At 46.8% G+C, this 24,235-nt stretch overlaps 1 protein-coding gene across 3 annotated transcripts in view; it reads left to right on the forward strand.

The window, feature by feature from the left end:
• UBAC2 (UBA domain containing 2) overlaps positions 1-24,235 on the forward strand; it is a 193,565-nt gene that overhangs the window by 266 nt on the left and 169,064 nt on the right. For 2 of the 3 annotated variants that reach the window (XM_075852435.1, XM_075852434.1), the window contains exon 2: positions 1,244-1,396. In XM_075852435.1, coding sequence (XP_075708550.1) covers positions 1,366-1,396 — 31 coding nt within the window. In that variant the 5' untranslated portion in view covers positions 1,244-1,365. Of the gene's footprint in view, positions 1-197; positions 328-1,243; positions 1,397-24,235 lie in introns of all 3 variants that reach the window. The other variant, XM_075852436.1, reaches the window with a different exon arrangement.

Below are 24,235 nucleotides of genomic sequence, written 5' to 3' on the forward strand. Positions count from 1 at the left end.
ACCCAATTCCCCGCCTCATATGAGTATGCACAGGTGTCTTCTAGGGAGTCATGTAACGTGGAGCATGGAGAAGTCTGTACACATGACATGTACAATGGCTCCAGTCACTAGTCCTGTATCATGAGGAGTTCTGTCTGCCATGTTTGTTTTATCCAAAGAAATGAGAGAAAAACGGCAAACTTTTATGTATTTTGCAGAGACTATTCTGTCAGCGTGTAACCTAGCAACACTGACCATCCCTCAATCTGCGTCTTACTCGTGAGCCAAGCAAAAACGTGTACACTACTTTATCATCGGGATTGCCAACCGTCCATAACTTTACAGACCGTACGTAAAAATAGATTTCTTTCTAACGTCTATAAAAAAAGATATATATTTTTTGTAGACTGAAGGAGTTTGTGCAGAATAATGTGCTGATAACCTTTATATAGCACCAACATATACCGCAGCGCTTTACCATTATGGTAGTAACAAACAAGTGACCTTATCATTTTTCACTTCCCAATAATATCATATCACTATTCTCAGAGACAAAAATCATTTATAATCTTTATCATTCATTTTGATTTTCCAATTTGTCTGTAAAAAATGTTGGCTCTCCGTAATTTTTGGATAAGTTGTACAGAAAATCAGATTGGCCGCCCTGCTGATCATATCTTATTACTGCAACGACCTCTTCCGGGGCCGCCCCTCAAATTCACACCCCTCCAACTCACACCCCTCCAATCTGTCCTCAACTCTGCTGCCCCCTTACATCGCTCCTCTCGGCAAGTCCCTTCACTGGTATCCCATTGCCCAGCGAATACACAATAGGGTCCACGTCCTGGCCCTCCATACAGGTGCTATCATCTGCAGATTCTATGCCACGTGTGCCAGGTGGTCTGCTGCTTATATTCTCACCCCCCAGGTCTTCTCACATACATCTTCCCTTCTCTGAAATTCAATAGCTCAAGATATCAGACTCTCTCGTCAAACGAGACCTAAAAATCCAGCTCTTCAGAGACGCTTATAACCTACGATGCAATTGAAGTGAAGAATAAATGGTGTATCCAGCACTCCGTATAAAATATTTTGGCTTTATTCGGTCGTTTTAAAACAGAAAGATTAAAATAAAAATCCCGGTGCCACACTTACGCATTTCAGACCACTCAGGTCCTTAGTCATAGCTATGAGTGCTAGGAAACAAAATAAAAATGCACAATCAGATGTTTTTATATCTAATAATAAAATGCTTGTCTTCTAGGTCTGAATCCAGTGCAATAAGTCGGCTAGTTTGAAAGTTAAAGATGCAAGGTTGTCACTTCACCTGAAATAGAAAAGTACCTCCTGTCATGACCTCCGCTTTGGGCAGAAAACACAGATACAATGATTTCCAGTACTGGTTCCAGTGGACTGTGTAAGTATTTGGGTCTGGCTGTGTTTTACTTCAGATAGCAGATTTATATTTGTCAAAATGAAAAGACAATAGTTGAGTTCTCTAGTCTGCTGCAGATTGTCATTTGTTTATTTAAAGTGTAGCTAAACGTTCGGCAAACTTCTGACATGTCATTTTGGCCAAAATCACAATCAATACCCCATGGTTTTTCATGTTTATTTCCATTATATACTTCCATTATATACTTTTTTTCAGGAAGCAGCCAGGTCTTCTGATGCTGGGAGGGCAAGGTGTGCTGGTGTTTGGCATTGCATGCAGGGCAGCCCGCTGTGATAGCATGGGCGTTATTAATAGATTGCTGTTCGGCAGTATATGCTGCGCCTCACTACTCGCACACTATCCCTCCATGTCTTACACACTGCACTCACTCCCTATGTATCACATAGTTCTGACCCTTATGCACTATTGCCCCCTATATTCCAGATACATTATTATCACCCGTGTATTACACACCGTATTTAGTTTCTGCACCACACATTTATATCCATGCCCCACACGCCACTCCCCTCAACGCTAGTGGGATTAGCTATTATTATTTAACACACCTGAGAACTTTCCTTCAGCAGCATTTTTGACCTGTCTGCGTCCTGCTGGGCTTATACCTGCCGAATTTGTGAGTAAGGCCTATTTTTGTGTTTTTAATGTCACAGTGACATGTCAGACGTTTGGATTGGTGGGGTCCGAGCACGGAGACCCCCACCAATCGCTAGAACGAAGCAGCTGTATGAGCGCTCAGCTGTTTCGTGTCTGTTCGGCTTTTTCCGGAAATAAATGTATCGTGTACGGACTCAATAGAAAGTCTATGAGCCCGTACTCCGATACATCGGCTTTCCGGAAAAAGCCGACCAGAAACAAAGCAACTGAACCCTCACACAGCTGCTTCGTTCTAGCGATTGGTGGGGGTCTACGTGCTCGGACCCCACCAATCTAAACTTCTGACATGTCGCAGCGAAAATGGTCATAAATTGATCTGCGCTGCAGATTTTAATTAATGCTGTGTTTTCATTGCTTTTCTGTTGCTGGTTTTCCCAATTGATTTTAATGTGGATGTAAAACCCGCAACAAATAGCTAAGGGTTGGGACTTTTGCAACGAAATCGCAGCGATTCCGCTGCAAAATCGAAACTCAGATAAAAAAAAAAGAAGCTTATACCTACCTCCCGGGCGTTGTCATAGCGACACTTTCTTCTGTTCTTCTTCCAGTCCGGCCTCCTGAGAGGACGTTTCATTCCATGTGACTGCTGCAGCCAATCACAGGCTGCAGGCGGTCACGTGGGCTGCAGCGTCACCCCGGGAGGCCGGACGGCACGACAACGGATGGACGCGTCGCCATGACTACTGTTTGTTTTGCGCTGCTTTCCACAGCGGAAATTCCACCCGAAAAACCGCACTACAATGTGCTGCGGGTTCTAGGTCGGATACGCTGCATAGTTTTACGCAGCGTATCCAACAGGGGATCCCAGCCTTGAGGTGCAGTCACACATTGCAGATTTTGTTGCAGATATTTCTGCAAGTTCCATTCAGATGAATGGAACTGATTTTCAGTCAGAGAAATTTATGCAACAAAATCTGCCGCATGTGAATGCCGCCTTGAATGCGGCTGAAAAAACCGAACCCGATACTTCTTATAGTGTGCACATACATACTTTTGGATCAAATGTAAAAGCTCTAAAATCTGTGCACTTTTTCACTTTGTACACTAGGTGGCGATTGCACTCTAAACAAGGCTATATCTTTATACCTTTATAATAACTTGAACCGCACTCATTTTGATGTTTTCGTATTAAGAAACAGGGAAGCGTGCTTACGCTAAGAGCATTTCCCTTTTAACAGTTATAGAAAGGGTGTCTGTAGTTGTTCAATTGCACGCTTGCCTTTAGGTGGAACAAGCACACACGCTGTCATTACTTACTATACCTGTAAATTTACTATGCTGCTCTGTTTACAAGCATATTATAGGGACAGGTCCACTGCACAATTAGCCTATAAAGCATAAAAAAATATTGTGCTATTTGGCTAATAGCAGCCAATAGAATATAGTGGACTGATCGTTATGAGTCTGGTATATTAACCCCTTCCCGCTTTGGCCACTTTTGACCTTCCTGACCGAGCCTCATTTTTCAAATCTGACATGTTTAATTTTATGTGGTAATAACTTCGGAATGCTTTTACCTATCCAAGCGATTCTGAGATTGTTTTCTTGTGACACATTGGACTTTGTTACTGTTAAAATTTGCTCGGTACAATTCGTATTTAATTGTAAAAAAACACCAAAATTTAGTGAAAAATTTCAAAAATTACCATTTTTCGAAATTTAAATGTATCTGCTTGTAAGACAGTTATACCACACAAAATAGTCGCTCATTAACATCCCCCATATGTCTACTTTGTTTGCATCGTTTTTTGAACATCCTTTTATTTTTCTAGGACGTTACAAGGCTTAGAACTTTAGTAGCAAATTCTCTCATTTTCGAGACAATTTCAAAAGGCTATTTTTTCAGGGGCCAGTTCAGTTGTGAAGTGGTTTTGAGGGCCCTATATACTAGAAACCCCCAATAAGTTACCCCATTTTAAAAACTTCACCCCTCAAAGTATTCAAAACAGCATTTAGAAAGTTTCTTAACCCTTTAGAAGTTCCACAAGAATTAAACCAAAGTACAGGTGAAATTTACAAATTTCATTTTGTGTTGTTGCAGAAATTCATTTTTAGTCCCTTTTTTTTGTAACACAAAGTTTTACCAGAGAAATGCAACTCCATATTTATTGCCCAGGTTCTGCAGTTTTAGGAAATATCCCACATGTGGCCCTAGTGTGGTAATGGACTGAAGCACAGGCCTCAGAAGCAAAGGAGCACCTAGTGGATTTTGGGCCTCCTTTTTATTAGAATATATTTTAGGCCCCATGTCGGGTTTAAAGAGCTCTTGCGGTGCCAAAACAGTGGAAATCCCACAAAAGTGACCCAATTTGGCAAACTACACCCCTTAAGGAAATTATCTAGGGGTATAGTGAGCATTTTGACCCTACAGTTTTTTTGCAGAAATTATTGGAAGTAGGCAGTGAAAATGAAAATCTACATTCTTTCAAAGAAAATGTAGGTTTAGCAAATTTTTTTCTCATTTCCACAAGGACTACGACTAAAGGAGAAAAATCATCGCAACATTTGTAAAGCAATTTCTCCAGATTAAAACAACACCCCACATCTGGTAATAAACGGCTGTTTGGACACACTGTAGGGCTCAGGAGGGAAAGAGCGCCATTTGGCTTTTGCAGCTCAAATTAAACAGGAATGGTTTGCGAAGGCCATGTCGCATTTGCAAAGCTCCTGAGGGACCAAAACCGTGAAAACGCCCAAAAAGTGACTCCATTTAGGAAACTACACCCCTTGAGGAATTCATCTAGGGGTGTAGTAACCATTTTGACTCCACAGGGTGTTTCATAGATTTTATTAGAATTGGGCAGTGAAAATAAAAACAATCCTTTTTCTTCAATAAGACGTAGTTTTAGCTCAAAATTTGTCATTGTCTCAACAAATAAAGGAAAAAAAGAACCCCAACATTTGTAAAGCAACTTCTCTGGAGTACGGAAATACCCTATATGTGGTCATAAACTGCGTTTTGGGCACACGGCAGGGCTCAGAAGGGCAGGAGCGCCATTTGGCCTTTGGAGTGCAGATTTTGCTGGATTGGTTTGTCTGTCGCATTTGCAAAGCCCCTGTGGGACCAAAACAGTGGAAACCCCCCAGAAGTGAACCCATTTTGGAAACTACACCCCTCAAGGTATTCACCTAGGAGTGTAGTGAGCATTTTAACCCCTCAGGTATTTTGCAGGAATTAGTGTGCACTCGATGTTGCAGAGTGAAACTGGGATATTTTCCATAGATATGCCAATATGTGGCGCCCACCTTGTGCCACCTTAACAAGACAGCTCTCTAATCATTATGCTGTGTGACCCGGTTTTCGAATCACCCTACGTGGGGCACTAATCTTTTGCTTGGACATTTGACAGGGCTCAGGAGTGAAAGAGTACCATGCGAAATTGAGGCCTAATTTGGCGACTTACAAAGTATTGGTTCACAATTGCAGAGGCTCTAATGTGAAATAATAAAAAGAAACCCATGAGAAGTGACCCCATTTTAGAAACTACACCCCTCAAGGCATTTATTAAGGGGTGTAGTGAGCATTTTCACCCCACAGGTATTTTCCATAAATGAATGCGCTGCGGATGGTGCAAAGTAAAAATTAAAATGTTTCCCCAGATATGCCAATTCAGTGGCAAATATGTCCTGCCCAGCTTATGCCACTGGAGACACTCACCCCAAAAATTGTTAAAAGGGTTCTTCCGGGTATGGCGGTGACATATATGTGGAAGTAAACTGCTGTTTGGGCGCACACTAGGGCTTAGAAGGGAGGGAGCGCCATTTGGCTTTTGAAAAGTAGATTTTGCTTGGTAGTAGTTTTGTTTGGAGTTTTACTGGTATTTCAGTTTATAATATGGGGGCATATGTGAGCTGGGCAGAGCACATCAGGGGCACAGTCAGGTGGTATAATAATGGGGTAAACAATAAAATTATCCATAGATGTGTGTTACGCTGTGAAGCAATACTTTATGCACAGGCCGGTGTCGCACTGATAAATGGTCCTTTCTTATCCCTTTTTGGTCCACACTCCGCACCTTTGCAGTTTGGGGAATTTTGCTAGGAAGTGTTGTCCTGGTATAATACGGGCACCATCACTTCCAGCAGATATGTTTGGCCCCTCCCCTTCCTGGTTCCCTAAGTTCAGGGCTCAGATAAATCGCCTCTTGAAACAGAAGAAATGTTCCCCTCGGGCACAACTGCATATTTTTATTTCCTGACTTATTGGAGCCTTAACTAATTTAAGTTTTTTAATAGACGTAGTGGTATGAGGGCTGTTTTGTTGTGGAATGAGCTGTAGTTATTATTGGTACCATTTTGGGGTACATGCGACTCTTTGATCACTTTTTATCCTATTTTTTGGGAGGCAACGTGACCAAAAAACAGCAATTCTGGCATCGCTTTTTAGTTTTTGTTTTATACAGCGTTCGCCATGTGTTATAAATTACATGTTAACTGTATTCTGCGGGTCAGTACGATTCTGGCGATACCTAATTTATAGCACTTTTTTATGTTTTACAACTTTTTGCACAATAAAATTACTTTTGTAAAAAGAATGTATTTTTTCTGCCGCCATGTTGTGAGAACCATTACTTTTTATTCTTTTTTTTCGACTGAGCTCTGAGGGCTTGTTTTTTGTGAGACGAGCTATAGTTTTTATAGGTAACATTTTTGGATACATACGACTTTTTGATCACTTTTTATTTAACTTTTTGGAAGACAGTGACCAAAAAATAGCAATTATGTCAGTATTTTTTAGTTTTTGTTTTTTTTTACGGCGTTCAGTGTGCGGAATAAATAACATATTATTATAATATTTTTATAGTTCAGGCCGGTTTGGTCGCGGCTCTACAAAATATGTATGGTTTATTTGTTTCAATAATAAAGGACTTGATAAGGGAAAAAGGGCGATTGTGTTTTATTTTATTAATTGAAACTTTTATTATATTTTTTACAACTTTTTTTGTTTTTCACTTATTTTACACTTCTCTTTAGTCCCACTTAGGGACTTGAAGGTTCAACTGTCAGATTTGTTTTTCTAATACTTTGCACTACCTATGTAGTGCAATGTATTAGATCTGTCCGTCATTCATTGACAGCAAGCCGATTTAGGCTTCACCTCTGGGTGGGGCCTAATTGGCTTTTTTCGTAATGGCAGAGCAGGAGGCCATTATTAGGTCTCCTGTTGCCATAGTAGCAGTCGGCAGCCGTGCGATTGCAGGGCACAGCTGCCGATCTGCTAACAACCACAAAGATGCAGCGATCGCTTCCGATCACTGCATCTAAGGGGTTAATGGCAGGGATCGGAGCTAGCTCCGGTTCCTGCCGTTACAGGTGGATGTCGGCTGTAACATAGAGCTGACATCCACCGCTGATGACGCTGGCTCATCTCCTGTGCCGGCGTCATCTTGCCGGCGGCTACAGAAGCCTTTCAGGCTCTGCCCTCGGGCAGAAAGTTTTCCGAGCTAGGTAGACCGGGAGGCCATTATTAGGCCTCCGGTTGCCATTGCAGCCACCGACACCCCGGCGATTTCATTTCTGGGGTGTCAATGAGCTGCAAACACCTTAAATGCAGCGATCGCTTTTGACCACTGTATTTAAGGGGTTAATGGTGGGGATCGAAGCTATCTTCGGTCCCCGCCATTATAGCAGGGTGTCGGCTGCAAGATACAGCTAACATCCGGGAATGATGGCACCGACTCAGCTTCTGAGCCGGTGTCATCCATAAGTATACAACATTTTGCGGGAAGCACTGGGTTTCCATGACGTATACTTACGACAAATGTCGGGAAGGGGTTAAGGAGTGGAGCGTTCCCCTCGCCTCTCTCGCAGGTGATTGCATGTATGCACAGCAGACATCAGTCGCTGGTGGGGAAGTGCTCTCCTTATGAATACAGCACACTCATAACTATGAGTCCACTGTATTCTTTGTTTGAGTCAATTAGCCAAAAAGTACAATATCTTTTTTTGTGTCGTTTGGGCTAGTAGTGCAGTAGAGCTGTCCCTATACTATGCTTCTCCTAAAAAGGACAGCACAGTATGATGACAGATCCACTTTAAATTTGAAATAGTACCAGTACCAATGTAAGTGTATTGTGTGTGTTCTCGTTTGGGTCATGTTCACACATAGCGTATTTGTAGAAGATTTTCAATGTGGTTCCGCACCGATCATCCACCATTAAGCCCTTAATAACCGCCAATACGCCTTTTCCCATGCAGACTGGAACGGGGACTCGGCTGCCTGACAGCCGGGCTCCTGCTCTAACGCGACTGTTTAACCCCACATTAGCGACCTCTGCATTTTAGCTGTTTACAGAGGGAGGCTCCCTTTGTCACCCATCGGTGGCTCGCAAATGCAATTGCGTGCCTCCGATGGGGTGTCATGGCAGCCAGGGGCCTAATTAAGGCCTCCAGGTCTGCCCTGGCTATACATTTATTAGGACGTGCCAGAGGCATAAAAAAAATGGTTTTATTTAGTAAAAGTGTAAAAATAAAATAAAAACGACACATATATGGTATCCCCCCAATCGTAATGACCCAAAAAATAAATGTAGCATATTATTTAAACCACAAGGTTAACGCCGAAAAAAACCCTTGCAAAAAACAACTGCAAAATTGCTATTTTTTTCCATCCCCCCCCCCCCCAAAAAAAATAATACATTTTAATCAATATGTCCCTTGTACCTCAAAATGGTAGCAATGAAGTCCGGCAAAAACAAGCCCTCATATGGCGACATTGATGGAAAAACATAAAAGTTATGGCTCTTGGAAAGCGATGATGCAAAATAAAATAATTTTAGTTTAAAAGAATTTTTATTCTGCAAAAGTAGTAAAACATAAAAAAAACTACACATGTTTGGTATCATCGTAATCGCACCGACCCATAGAATAAACGTAACCTGATATTTATGCCGCGCAGTAAACGGCGTAAATGTAAACTGCATAGAACGATGGCTACATTTCTGGGGGGGGGGGGGGTTTATATCACCTAAAAAAAAAGTTAAGAAAAGTTAAGAAAAAAATTCCATATACCCCAGAACGGTGCCATTGAAAAATACGACTCATCCTGCAAAAAACAAGTCCTTATACAGCCATGTCCACGTGAAAATAAAAAAAAGTTATAGCTCTTTGAATTTGACAATGGAAAAACGAAAAAATGTGCTTTGTCATTAGGGCCCAGAATGCCTGCAGGGGGAAGGGAAGGGAAGGGGTTAAGGGCTGTACAGTGCAAGCTAATAAGGGTTTTACACAACTCCATTGACATACTGCAGGGAAATCTGTGTAGATTTGAGGGCATGCTGCAGATTTTCACTTTTCCTTCTGGATTTCTACTGTGTATTTCACCTATTGCAGTGCAGTGTGTTGCATGCAAATTTTGCAGCTTATTTGCTGCAGATTTGAAATATACTGCTCTGTGTGAACATGGCTTCAACTATTTATTCTCATTTATTATTTAACCCCTTAAGGACGCAGCCTTATTTTGGCCTTCAGGCTCAGAGCCCATTTTTCAAATCTGATATATTTCATTTTATGTGGTAATAACGTCGGAATGCTTAAACCTATCCAAGCGATTCTGAGATTGTTTTCTCGTGACACATTGGGCTTTATGTTAGTGGTAAAATTTGGACGATATATTCAGTGTGTATTGGTGAAAAATTGCAAAATTTAGATAAAATTTATAAAAAATTGCATTTTTCAGAATTTAAATGCATCTGCTTGTAAAACAGACGGTTATACCACCCAAAATAGTTACTAGTTCACATTTCCCATATGTCTACTTTAGATTGGCATCGTTTTTTGAACATTATTTTATTTTTCTTGGACGTTACAAGGCTTAGAACATAAACAGCCTTTTTTTTAAGGTACCTGTTCAGTTCCGAAGTGGCTTTGAGGGGCCTATGTATTAGAAACCCCCATAAAACACCCCATTTTGAAAACTAGACCCCTCAAAGTATTCAAAACAGCATTTAGAAAGTTTATTTAACACTTCAGGCATTTCACAAAAATTAAAGCAAAGTAGAGGTGAAATTTGCAAATTTCATTTTTCTTGCGGAATTTCAATTGTATTCAATGTTTTTCTGTAACACAGAAGGTTTTACCAGAGAAGCACTACTAAATATGTATTGTCCAGATTCTGCAGTTTTTAGAAATGCCCCACATGTGGCTCTAGTTGGCTCGTGGACTAAAACACAAGCCCCATAAGCAAAGAAGCACCTAGTACATTTTGAGGCCCCTTTTTTATTGGAATATATTTTAGGCAGCATGCCAGGTTTGAAGAGGTGTTGAGGTGCCAAAACAGTAGGAATCCCACAAAAGTGACCCCCATTTCGGAAACTACACCCCTCAAGGAATTAATTTATGGTTGTTGTTACCATTTTGACCCCACAGTTTTTACACAGCACGTATTTGAATTGGGCTGTGAAATTTAAAAAATTTAATTTTTTCCAATAAGTTGTCATTTTTGATAAAAATTTCTTATTTTCACAGGGAACAAAATACCCCATTTTGTTGCTCAATTTCTCCTGAGTGCAGCAATACCCCATTTGTGGCGGTAAACTGCCGTTTGGGCCCATGGTTGGCCTCAGAAGGGAAGGAGCGCTGTGTGTTCTTTGGAGTGCAGATTTTGCTGGGTTGGTTTTCGGGTGCCATGTCGCATTTGCAGAGCCCCAGAGGTATCAAAGCAATGGAAACCCACCAGAAGTGACCACATTTTGGAAACTACACCCCTCAAGGAATTAATTGATGGGTAATGTGACCATTTAGACCCCATATTTTCTTCATAGAACTTATTTGAATTGGGCTGGGAATTTAAAAATATATATTTTTTCCAATAATATGTCGTTTTAGCTCAAAATTTCTTAGGCCTCATTCACACGGCAGGGTTTCCCGGCCGGGTGCCGGCCGTTCATAAATCGGCCGGCACCCGGCTGCATTAGGAATAATAGACCCCTAATGGGGCTATTCACACGACCGATTTTTTGACGGCCGGGAAAACCGCCCGTCAAAAAATAGGACATGCTCTATTTTGCCCGGGTACCCGGCCGCCCGGCTCCCATAGAAGTCTATGGGGCCGGGTAATACCCGGCCATCACCGGGATGTGTCCCGAGTGACGGCCGGGTTTTCCGGCTCTTGCGCTCTATCTCCTCCTCCTCACAGCCCAGAGTGCATGTGAGGAGGAGGAGTTGATGCCATTCTGACGAATGGCATCGCTGTACACGGTGTGGCAGGGCCGGGGTGTACAGCAGGTGGAAGGGAGCGCTGCGCTGGCTCCCTTCTGCTTGTTTTAAAAGCGCCCTGGCCCGGCGACACTTTGATGGCGCCGCTAGCAGCAGCAGCTGCTACTACTGCAGCGACGCCACTATAGCAGAGCGGGGAGGTATCTCCCCGCTCTGCTATGTGCTAGCCGCACTTTAGCTCCTTGAAGGAGCGGAATCCCCGTGTGTTCGGGGATTCCGCTCCTGGACAGAGCGCTTGATGTCTCTGTCCATATCTGGGCAGTGACATCAGGGGAAACTCCTGAAGCGGAATCCCCGAACACATGGGGATTCCCCTTCAGGAGTTGCCGCTGATGTCACTGTCCGGATCTGTCCGGCCCGGCACGGATGCATAACTTTATGCAAACCGGCCGGGCAGAATGGCCGATTTTACCGGCCGGCACTCGGGCTCGGACGCGACCCGGTCGTGTGAATCCCGCCTTATTTTCACAAGAAATAAAATACTCCATTTTGTTGCCCAATTCGTCCTGAGTGCAGCAATGCCCAATTTGTGGTGATAAACTGACGTTTGGGCCCATGGGAGGGCTCAGAAGGAAAGGACCACCATTTGGCCTACTGGGGATTTTCTGGTGCGAAGTCATGTATGCAGAAGCCCCTGAGGTACCAGTACAGTTGAAACCCCCAAGAAGTGACCCCGTTTTAAAAACGACACCCCTTAAGGCATTCATCTAGAGGTGTAGTGAGCATTTTTACCGGAGACATACACCCCATAAACTGTAATGTGTGTTCTCACGGGTATGGCAATACCCTCAATGTGGCTGTTATCAGCTGCCTGGGCACACGGCAGGGCTCAGAAGGGAAAGATGAGGGGGATAAGATGTGCGGAGTGCATCAGGGTAAGTAAAACTGGGTAGATTAAAAATCAAGGGATGTATGATACATTTTGAAGCACTCTTTCATACGGAGCCTTAGTTTTTCGGGACACGTGTCACATTGATATATTGTGTCCTTCCTTACCCCCCTCTTATAGCAGACTTTCCACCTCTTTTGACTTTTTCCCTTCTTGCCAGTTTGGGGAACTTCTCCTGGAAAGTGTTGCCCTGGTACGATGCGTGTGGCCTCGCTTCCAGAAGTACTACTGGGTGCCCCCCCTTCTTGGTCCCTAAAAATTAGTTTCTTGATAACCACCTCTTGAAATTCCAGGAAAGTTCCCGTCTGCCCTGTACATCGACGTAGCACGTACGCATTGTACAATGCCATTTGTATGATGTGCACGGCCAGCTTCTTATACCAGACCACATGGCACTGTAGGGCTTTAGGTCTTGATCTGACAAGTCCACCCCTCCCATGTACCTATTGTAGTCCAGGATGCAGTCTACATTACTATAATACTACATTACTATAATAATAGCGCTAGGTTTAAACTTACCGGAAATTTGTGAGATTTCTCCACGTGCTTATTTCAACAATCCAGTTTTACAATTTGAGTCGCTAAATTCCGTCCGGCGGGTCAGTTGGCAGCGTTTGGCAGACACACAAATGTCAAAATTAGGCAGCCCCTTTTCAGATCGTGCCACAGTGCCCTCTGTAGATACTGCCACAGTGCCCTCTGTAGATACTGCCACAGTGCCCTCTGTAGATGCTGCCACAGTGCCCTCTGTAGATGCTGCCGCCGAGCCCTCTGTAGATTCTGCCGCCGAGCCCTCTGTAGATGCTGCCGCCGAGCCCTCTGTAGATGCTGCCGCCGTGCCCTCTGTAGATGCTGCCGCCGTGCCCTCTGTAGATGCTGCCGCCGTGCCCTCTGTAGATGCTGCCGCCGTGCCCTCTGTAGATGCTGCCGCCGTGCCCTCTGTAGATGCTGCCGCCGTGCCCTCTGTAGATGCTGCCGCCGTGCCCTCTGTAGATGCTGCCGCCGTGCCCTCTGTAGATGCTGCCGCCGTGCCCTCTGTAGATGCTGCCGCCGTGCCCTCTGTAGATGCTGCCGCCGTGCCCTCTGTAGATGCTGCCGCCGTGCCCTCTGTAGATGCTGCCGCCGTGCCCTCTGTAGATGCTGCCGCCGTGCCCTCTGTAGATGCTGCCGCCGTGCCCTCTGTAGATGCTGCCGCCGTGCCCTCTGTAGATGCTGCCGCCGTGCCCTCGGTAGATGCTGCCGCCGTGCCCTCGGTAGATGCTGCCGCCGTGCCCTCGGTAGATGCTGCCGCCGTGCCCTCGGTAGATGCTGCCGCCGTGCCCTCGGTAGATAATGCCACACACACTCCTTTTAGATAATGCCACACATACTCCCAGTGGATAGCTCCATTGGGGCTCCCTCTGGGAGTGGTAACCCCAGCCAGAGCGTTGTAGACACTTTGGCAAGGGATTCCTCTGCTGGAGGAGCCCCTGATTTCACTATTCATACACAGTGACGTGAGGGGATCCTCCTGGACCGGAATGTGATGTCAGGGGCAACCCCAGAGCTGGTGTCCCAGAGCGGAGCACTAGTATAGGCTCTGCTCCGGAACTCTGGGGAAGCAACTGACATCAGTGTCCATATATGGACAGGGATGTCAGGGGCTTGCCCAGAGCTGGAGTCCCGGAGCAGAGCTGCTTCTAGCACCCTGCCTGGGATTCCAGCTCTCCTCCTGACATCACTGTTCATATATGGACAGAGATGTCAGGGGCAAACCCAGAGCTGGAGTCCTGGGCAGAGCGCTACTAGCGCTCCTACTGGGACTTCAGCTGTGCTCCTGACATCACTGTCCAGCTCTGGGGAAGCCCTAGACATCGCTGTCCATATGTGGACAGATGATGTCAGGGGATTCCAGAGTTCCGGAGCAGAGCCTATGCTAGCGCTCTGCCCGAGGCTCCGCTCTGGGCTAGACCCTGAAAAAACTGTCCATATATGGACAGCGATGTCAGGGAATTCCACAGAGTCCCGGAGCAGAACCTATGCTAGCGCTCTGCTTGGGACTCCCCTCTGGGGAAGACCCTGACATCGCGTGTCCATTCATGGACAGCGATGTCAGGGATTTCACATAGTACCGGAGCAGAGCCGATACTAGCGGCTCTGTGTTCCGCGGGCCGCAGATGACAGCCTCAGGGGCAGCATGCGGTGCGCGTGCTTGAGACCCCTGCCCTAAGGGCTCATTCAGACGAGCGCATATGTAGTCCATGGGATGGACGTTAAAGGGTTCGTGACAAAATAGTACATGTGTAAAGGATCTGCCAGGCACAACTTCTGTGTATACGCCCATAGGTAATCAGTCTGCACCTGAGTCTATGTCTCTGAGACTGACTCCATCTTCCACCACTCAGGATGGCAGGCTTAGGAGCGGGAGAGCCTATCGCAGCCTGCCCAGACGGAGCTAGCTCCCGCCCTCTGTCTATTTATACCTGACTTTCCTGTTCCTCCTTTGCTTGTGATCCTTCTCGTGTGGTTTCCTGGCCCTGCTACAGCTCCTAACTATTTGATCCTGCTCCATACTGACCCTGGCTTACTGACTACTCTCCTGCTCTGCGTTTGGTACCTCGTTCCCTCCTGGTTTGACTCGGCTCGTTCACCACTCTTGTTGCTCACGGTGTTGCCGTGGGCAACTGCCCCATTTCCCTTAGCTTTGTGTACCCTTGTCTGTTTGTCTCGTGCACTTACTGAGCGTAGGGACCGCCGCCCAGTTGTACCCCGTCGCCTAGGGCAGGTCGTTGCAAGTAGGCAGGGACAGAGTGGCGGGTAGATTAGGGCTCACTTGTCCGTTTCCCTACCCCCATCATTACAACATGTCTATATTTTTGCGCTTCACACATCCCTCCATAGACTCTAGTCTAAGGGGGATGCGTGACAACGCGTCCTGCACGGGTGCAGCATTGTTGCACCTCTGACGTGAAAAACTGTAGTCTTCCACCTCTGAGTTTGGCTACGTTCCTCTGAATCTAGCTAATAAGTGTATGGAGAAACAGGACAACTGAGCTCGGAGCTTCAAAGGTCCTTGCAGTGCAGTGTAATGGAAGCAGCATGTCCTGTGCTGTGTGCAAAAAATGTCTGTTACCTGCTCACTGAACAGTCACATCTTACACACACAATTCTGTCAAATCTGACTGTTCAGTGAGGAAATAACACAGACATTTGTACACTGAATCTGTGCAGGTACTGATCTGCAAGGACCTTCTAGCCACGCCCCCTCCTATGAACAGAGCAGCAGCAAGACAGATTCATCACTATTAACCCCTGCCTCTCCACATCTTTGATGTCTGGTGAGTTCAGGGGAGGATGAGAGCACTATAGCTGCCAATATCTTTTATTTCTGTGGCTGATATTGTATTGGGACACCGTGGTACCCTATTGTCAGAATATTACCCAGGAAATATACAGTTAAAGGCAAAACCTTTTTTCTCCTCTTTTATGCTACTATTATGCACGTCCTATGGTCCGAAAAATGCGGTAATAGTTTTTCACAGAAAGTGGAAGTACACTTTAAGATTTTCTGGATGGCAATATGGTTTATAACAGAGGTCTAAAACACGCGGCCCGTGGACCACATGTGGCCCCTAAAGCTGACATTTGCAGCCCGCTGACAGTGGGAGAGCAGAGAGCAGGCCGAAGGAGGAGCGCCGCACACTCCCCCCTGTAGATAGTGCCACGCCACACACACCACCATGTGGACAGCGCTACACCCCTCTATCTATAGGTTGCTTCATTGGGGCTACCGCTAGGAGTGGAATTCCCTAGCCAGAGCGCTCCGGTAGGGGATTCCGCTGATAGACGAGGCCTCTGACGTAACTGTCTCTCACGATCACAGGGTATGTGTACCCACTAGGCCGCTCTGGGGAGGCAGCTGACCAGGTCACAGTCTACACGAAAGTCAATAGCAGATAGCAACGCTTGGGTACCTGAACTAGTCCAGACGGTGACTGTTGCTTCAGCACGGATGGAGGCCGGTGCGGCAGGTAGCGCCTGACGTGGCGGGCAGTATCCGACGTGGCAGAAGACACTGGACGTGGCAGAAGACACTGGACGTGGCAGAAGACACTGGACGTGGCAAATGACAGCAGGTGCAGTAGATACGACTCCAACACTGGTAGGCACGGAAACAAGAACAGTACGGGATACAGGAACGGGTAACAGGGCACGGGTAACAACTGGAACGGGAAAACACTAAGGGACCATTTGCAAGACAGACTGGGATAGATTAACAACGCTCAGGCAAGGATCAGAAGGCCTGGTGCCTTCTTATAAGCCAGAAAATCATGGCAGTGAATGATGCCGATTTCCTTTGTGCGCGCGCTGGCCCTTTAAATCTGGGCACGAGCGTGCGCACGCACCCTACAGGACACAGCAGAATGGAGCGGAACTGAGCGCTGGCGTCTGCTAGGAAGGAGATGGGGACCAGTTCTCACGGATCCTTGGCTGTGGGCGTCGGGAGGTGAGTAAACCCGACGTCCCGTGGACGCTACAGTATCCCTCCTCTTACGCCCCCTCTTCTTGGGGCCAGAGCGAGAGAGGAACATTTTAATAAGAGCAGGAGCACTGAGGTTGTCTTCTGGCTCCCAGGACCTCTCGTCCTGACCAAGCCTTCTCCAGTCCACCAAATAGAAAGTCCTTCCTCCTACCCTTTTGCAGTCCAGGATCTCCTTTACCTCGAATACATCAGAAGGACCGCTGGGAGCAACTGTGGAACTAGAAGTCTTGCTGTAGCGGTTCAGGACCACTGGTTTCAGGAGGGACACATGGAAGGAGTTAGGGATTCTGAGGGTAGGAGGCAGCCACAGCTTATAGGAGACAGGGTTGATTTGTTGCAGAATCTCGAAAGGACCAAGGAACCTGGGAGCAAATTTGTATGAGGGTACCTTCAAGCGAATGTTCCGAGAGGACAGCCAGACTTTAGTCCCCGGAAGATACTGAGGTGGCTCTCTTCTCCTAGTATCTGCCTTTCGCTTCTTGCGATCTACTGCCAGCAAAATAGAGGACCGGGTCTGTTGCCAGATTTGCAGGAAGTCTCCATATGCAGAGTTAGCAGCGGGTACCTGAGATGAAGTCGACACAGGAAGAGGGACTCTAGGATGTTGACTGTATACAATGTGAAATGTAGTGGAAGTGGTGGACTCACTTGTGTGGTTGTTGTATGAGAACTTGGCCCATGGAAGAAGCTGTACCAAGTTATCGTGCTGTGAAGAGATGAAGTGGCGGAGATAATTCTCCATGATCTGGTTGATCCTCTCAACTTGCCCATTGGACTGGGGGTGATAGGCTGAGGAAAAGTCCAAACTCACCTCTAGGAGTTTACAGAGGGCTCTCCAGAACTTAGAGATAAACTGTACCCCCCGGTCGGACACAATGTGAAGAGGCAAGCCATGCAAGCGAAAGATGTGTTGATGTGTTGAATGAAGAGACTCGCTAGTCGGGGAGCAGAAGGTAGGCCGGTCAGCGGGATAAAATGTGCCATCTTAGAGAACCGGTCCACCACCACCCAGATGGTGTTGCATCCTGCAGAGGGAGGAAGGTCTATGACGAACTCCATTGCAAGGGGCATTGGGTACAGGCAGAGGTTGAAGCAGGCCGGCAGGCTTGGAGTGAGTAACTTTGTTAGAGGCACATACCATGCAAGAAGAGACAAAGTCCAGAACATCTTTAGGTAGCGTGGGCCACCAGAAGTGACGAGCGATCAGGTCTTGGGTTTTACGGACACCAGCGTGCCCAGCCAGTTTAGAACTGTGTCCCCAGCGGAGAATTCTTCTCCTGTCTGCCAACCACACAAAAATTCTCCCCGTAGGGATGTCTCTAATCTGCAGAGGATTAGCGGTGACAACGCAGGACGGGTCTATGATAGTTTGAAGGGACTCCACCGTGTCTTCTGTCTCAAACGATCTGGACAGGGCATCGGCCCTCACATTCTTGTCAGCGGGACGTTAGTGGAGCAGAAACTGGAAACGGGTGAAGAACAGCGACCACCTGGCTTGACAAGGATTCAGTCTTTGAGCAGACTGAAGGTAGGTAAGGTTCTTGTGGTCGGTGTAGATCAAGATGGGGTGAGCTGCGCCTTCTAGAAGATGTCTCCACTCCTCCAGAGCCAATTTGATGGCCAATAGCTCCCGATCTCCAATAGAGTAATTGCGCTCAGTAGAAGAAAAAAGTCTTGAGTAGTAGCCACATACTACTGCCTTTCCTTTGGATCTCCTCTGGAACAGAAGTGCACCTGCACAAACAGAGGAAGCGTCCACTTCCAGTGAGAACTGCCTAGATACGTCCTGGGGATGGAGGATCGAAGCTGAAGTGAAGGCTTTCTTGAGGCTAATGAATGTGGACTCTGCCTCTGGAGTCCACACCTTGGCGTTCACACCCTTCTTGGTAAGGGTGGAGATGGGAGCCGTCAGGGAAGAAAAGTTCGGAATAAACTGCCGGTAGAAATTGGCGAATCCCAGGAACCGTTGTATGGCCCTTAGGCCTTGAGGACGTGGCCACTCCAGGACAGACTTTAGTTTCTCAGGATCCATCTTAAGACCTTGATCCGAGATGATGTAGCCCAGGAAGGGCAAAGACTTCCTTTCAAAGATGCACTTCTCCAACTTGGCATATAAGCGATTCTCTCTTAGTCGCAGAAGAAATCGAGGGACATTCCTCCGATGGGTCATCAGATCTGGAGAGAAAATCAAAATATCATCGAGATAAACTAAAACACACATATAGAGGAGATCTCGGAAAATATCATTGACAAATTCCTGAAATACTGCGGGAGCGTTACACAGTCCGAAGGGCATCACTAGTTATTCGTAGTGCCCATCGCGGGTGTTAAATGCTGTCTTCCATGTGTAACCCTGGCGAATTCGGATTAGATTATAAGACCCCCGCAGATCTAGCTTAGAAATTTTTTGGGCTCCTCGTATGCGATCAAACAGCTCGGATATAAGTGGCAACGGGTATTTGTTCTTGAAGAAAAAGAGATAGGGGGGAGGAATCCTCCAGCTCACCTGACACGTTTGTTATGTGTCGTAGACATCGCACGGATCCTCGTGTCGGCACACGATGTGTAAATAGTAGAGGGTAACAAGGGGTTGGATCCAGCGCTGTTTTTGGAACAAAACGGAAACTATTTCCAAGTTTTACTGGTCATCTATTAAAAAGGTCCAGAGATGTGGAGTCCTAGTGTGCAGGAAGGAATATCGATCCAGTGGTGGAGCCTACGCGTTTCAGACGTGTCAAACGTCTGAAACGCGTAGGCTCCACCACTGGATCGATATTCCTTCCTGCACACTAGGACTCCACATCTCTGGACCTTTTTAATAGATGACCAGTAAAACTTGGAAATAGTTTCCGTTTTATTCTAAAAACAGCGCTGGATCCAACCCCTTGTTACCCTCTACTATTTGTTCTTGACCGTGATCTGGTTGAGACCACGGTAGGCAATGCAGGGTCGGAGAGATCCATCTCTCCTCTTAATGAAGAAGAAGCCTGCCCCAGCTGGGGAGGAAGATTTTCGAATAAAACCCCTCTCCAAGTCCTCCTTGATATAGGCTGACATAGATAAAGTCTCTGGTAAGGAGAGAGGATATACTCGTCCACGGGGAAGAGAAGCATTAGGAACCAGTTCAATGGGACAGTCATAATTCCGATGTGGAGGCAACGTCTCAGCCTCTCGTTTGCAGAAGACATCTGCAAAACTGGTATACTGAGATGGTAGACCGGAGAGTGATTGAGGCAGAGGGGGCATAACAGGACGGACTTTTGACAGGCAATGGCTATGGCATCTGGAACCCCATTGAAGAACCTCTCCGGAATTCCAGTCAAGTACCGGGCGTGTAGGTGGAGTCATGGCAGACCCAGCAGGATAGGATTGATCGCCTTAGGTAGTACCATGAAGGTGATCTATTCTGAGTGTAGAGCTCCGACCCGTAGTCTCAACAGCTCCGTGATGAGCATAATCGAATCGGGCAATGGTAGACTATTCATAGAGGCAACAGCCAGGGGTCTCTCCAGACGGACTGTGGGTAGACGTAAACGATCCACTAGATCCTGCTGGATGAAATTAGCAGCCGCTCCAGAGTCAAGATAGGCGGAGGAAGGATGTGACGTTTCTCCGGAGACAATGGCCACAGGAATCGATAATCTGGAAGAGGTTTTAACGTTTGGAGATGTTCCACCTAGAGTTGCCTCTCCAACCAACCCTAGGTACTGGAGTTTCCTGGTTTCTGTGGGCATTGGCGCACAAAATGACCCTTAAGGCCACAATACATACATAGTCCAGAGGAGCGTCTGCGCTACTTCTCCTGTTCAGATAACCGGACTCTGTCTATCTGCATGGTTTCTTCAGGTAGCGCACTAGGGGAAGACAGTAGTGGTCTCTGAACCGAGGGTGCTGGTCTGTGGGCCTGGCTCTCCTTTCAAACCTCTTGAGTGCGCTCCCGGAGTCTCATATCAACCCGAGTGGCTGATAGGATGAGGGCATCCAAGGTAGAAGGAAGGTCGCGGGCCGCCAGTTCGTCCTTGATGTGAGAGGACCGTCCCTGCCAGAAGGTCGCCAACAGTGCCTCATTGTTCCATGCCAGCTCGGCTGCTTGGGTACGGAAGGAGATAGCATACTCCTTTACTGTGGAGCCCTCTTGCTTGAGGGTCAACAGAGTGGTTGTGGCAGAGGATGTTCGACCCGACTCCTCGAACATGGTATGAAAGGACTGCAGGAACAAGACTAGGTCCGAGGATACAGGTCCTTGTTGCTCCAAGATTGGGTTCGCCCATGCGAGGGCCTTGCCAGCAAGGAGGGAGATAATAAACGCCACTTTGGCCTCCTCGGAGGGGAAGAGATGAGGCCGTAGCCTAAAATGCACCGTGCATTGATTAAGAAATTCTCGACATTCTCTGAGATCACCGTCGTAGCGAGAAGGAAGAGGCAAAGGAACTGTGGATCCCGAACAAACAGGAGGAGCATTGGGCAGTGGCACAGCAACAGCTTCAGGAGGAAGAACCGGGGGTGGAACAGTGAGTAGATCCAGGCGGACCAGGATAGAATTCACAGCCTCAAGGAGTTGATCCTGACGTCATGCATCTCCGTCTGTATCTTCTGGACTGCGGTCTTGGGCTGGCCAGCGGGTTCCATGGCCTGAGTGTACTGTCACGATCACAGGGTATATGGACCCACTAGGCTGCTCCGCCGTAGCGGGGATGCAGCTGACCAGGTCACAGTCTACACGAAAGTCAATAGCAGATAGGAACGCTTGGGTACCTGAACTAGTCCAGTGGCTGTGGCTTCAGCACGGTGCGGCAGTTAGCGCCAGACGTGGCGGGCAGTATCCGATGTGGCAGAAGACACTGGACGTGGCAAACAACTTCAACCCTGGTAGGCACGGAAACGAGCCGTACGAGATACAGGGCACGGGTAACAACTGGAACGGGGAAACACTAAGGAACCATTTACAAGACAGACTGGTATAGACTTGCTCAGGCAAGGATCAGAAGGCCTGGGGCCTTCTTATAGACCAGGAAATCATGGCAGTTGATGATGATGACTATTTCCTTTGTGCGCGCGCTGGCCCTTTAAGGCCGGGCACGGGCGTGCACGCGCACCCTTCGGGACGCAGCAGAACAGAGCGGAAGTGAGCGCTGGCGTCTCCTAGGAAGGATATTGGGACCAGCGCTCACGGATCCATGGCTGCGGGCGTCGGGAGGTGAGCAAACCCGACAGCCCGCGGCCATGGACGCTACACTGTCCATATATGGTTAGTGACCTCAGGGGCTCCTCCAGGAGAGGAATCCTAGGCCTAAGTACCGGCAACGCTTTGGCTGGAGATTCCACTCCTAGAGGGAGCCCCAATGGAGCTATCTATAGGGGGATATGTGTGTCACTTTCTACAAAGTGTGGCACTATCTACAAAGGGGTGTGTGCGGCATTATCCAGACAGGGCACTGTGGCATTATCCACAGAGGGCACCGTGGCATTATCTACAGAAGGCACTATCTAAAAGGGGCTGCCCAATCTTGACATTCTTGCATCTGCCAAATTTTGCAAAATGAGCAGCCAGACTGTTTGGAGTTTGGAGTTTTGAAGCAGATTGTCCTCTGCCTGCATGCCGATTTTCGTGGCGTTTTTTGCCCACGGCCCTTTGAGTGCCGCGGGCATAAAATGCTGTGAAATACGCTTTCTCTGCCTCCCATTGATGTCAATGGGAGGTCAGAGGCGTAAACGCCCGAAGATAGGGCATGTCCCTTCTTTTTCCCGCATGCCGGTTTTTCTGCTCGTGGGAAAAACGTCTCCGCCTCCCATTAAAATCAATGGGAGGCATTTTTGAACGTTTTTTGGAGCGTTTTGCGGCGCGGTTTCCGCGTCAAAAATCTTGTCAAGAAACTTTGTGTGAACTCCACCTTAAACTGGAAAACTGGACTGTTAAAATAAGCATGTGGAGTCCACTCGCAAACTTTCGGTAAGTTTAAACCTAGCAGTGTTATTAATGTAGTATTATTCTAGTAATGTAGTATTATTCTAGTAATGTAGTACTGTTATAGTAATGTAGTATTATTATAGTAATGTAGTACTGTTATAGTAATGTAGTAATATTATAGTAGTTCAAATAACGAATTGATTAACAATAATTTTGTATTTGATCAAATTTGAAAGTCATGCGTCCTGTCAACTTCACATTTTTTCTATGTGCAGGCCCATTTACCCGGCCGAGTTTGAGACCTGTGGTTTATAAGTTCACAATTGATGGCAGGGATTTCCAGCAGTGGGACAACCTGTAATGTTTATCATCAGGAAACCCTTCTAACAAAAAAGGATTGTCGATGAGACAACCCTTTTCATAAAATGAACACCTTTTTAGGCAATATTTTGTAAACTTCACTATAAGGCTGGGTACACACAGATTTTTTTGCAGGCGGAAAATCTGCCTCAAAATTACGTTTAGAATTAGATTTTGCTCTGCCTGCGTTTTTCGCCAAAAAACGCAGTGAAATAAGCATTCCCTGCCTCCCATTGATGATAATGTCGAGGTCAGAGGCGTAAATGCCTGAAGATGGGGCATGTCCCTTCTTTTTCCCACGAGACAGTTTTTCCGCTCGCGGGAAAAAACGCCTCCGCCTCCCATTGAAATCAATGGGAGGCATTTTCGGCCGTTTTTTAGCGCGTTTTCCGACGCGGTTTCCACGTCAAAAAGCTCATAAAAAAACTATGTGTGAACTCTCCCTAAGGCCTCATGCACACGACCGTAAAAACACCCGTTATTGCGGGTCGTAATTACGACCCGCAATAACGGGCCCATAGACTTCTGTTAGTCACGGGTACCTTCCCGTTTTCTCACGTGAAGGTGCCCGTGCCGTTAAAAAAATAGAACATGTTCTATTTTTTCATTTTATGGGCCGTGCTGCTTTACTTTATAATGACAGCACGGCTCGCAAAAGCGGCCGGCTGCCCGTGGCCGCCCGTGCTCGTAATTACGAGTCGTAATTACGAGCACGGTCCTGTGCATGAGGCCTAAGGCCTCATGCACACGACCGTATTTTTGTCCACCCGTAAATACTGGTGTAAATACGGGTCCTTGGTCACACGTATTCGATCCGTATTGCACCAGTATTTACGGGCACGTTTTTGGCTGCAAAATTGCACTGCACTAATCGGCAGCCCCTTCTCTCTATCAGTGCAGGATAGAGAGAAGGGACAGCCCTTTCCGTAATAAAAGTAAAAGAAATTCATACTTACCCGGCCGTTGTCTTGGTGACGCGTCCCTCTCCTGACATCCAGCCCGACCTCCCTGGATGACGCAGCAGTCCATGTGACCGCTGCAGCCTGTGATTGACCTGTGATTGGCTGCAGCGGTCACATGGGCTGTAACGTCATCCCAGGAGGCCGGACTGCAGGAAGAAGCAGGGAGTTCTGGGTAAGTATGAACGTCCTTTTTTTTTTTTTTTTTTTTTTTTTTTTTTTTTACAGCTTTATCTATATTCTGATCGGTAGCCACTGTCCAGGGTGCTGAAACAGTTACTGCCGATCGTTT

Source organism: Rhinoderma darwinii, chromosome 2, assembly GCF_050947455.1.
Source record: "Rhinoderma darwinii isolate aRhiDar2 chromosome 2, aRhiDar2.hap1, whole genome shotgun sequence".
Lineage (NCBI taxonomy): Eukaryota > Metazoa > Chordata > Amphibia > Anura > Rhinodermatidae > Rhinoderma > Rhinoderma darwinii.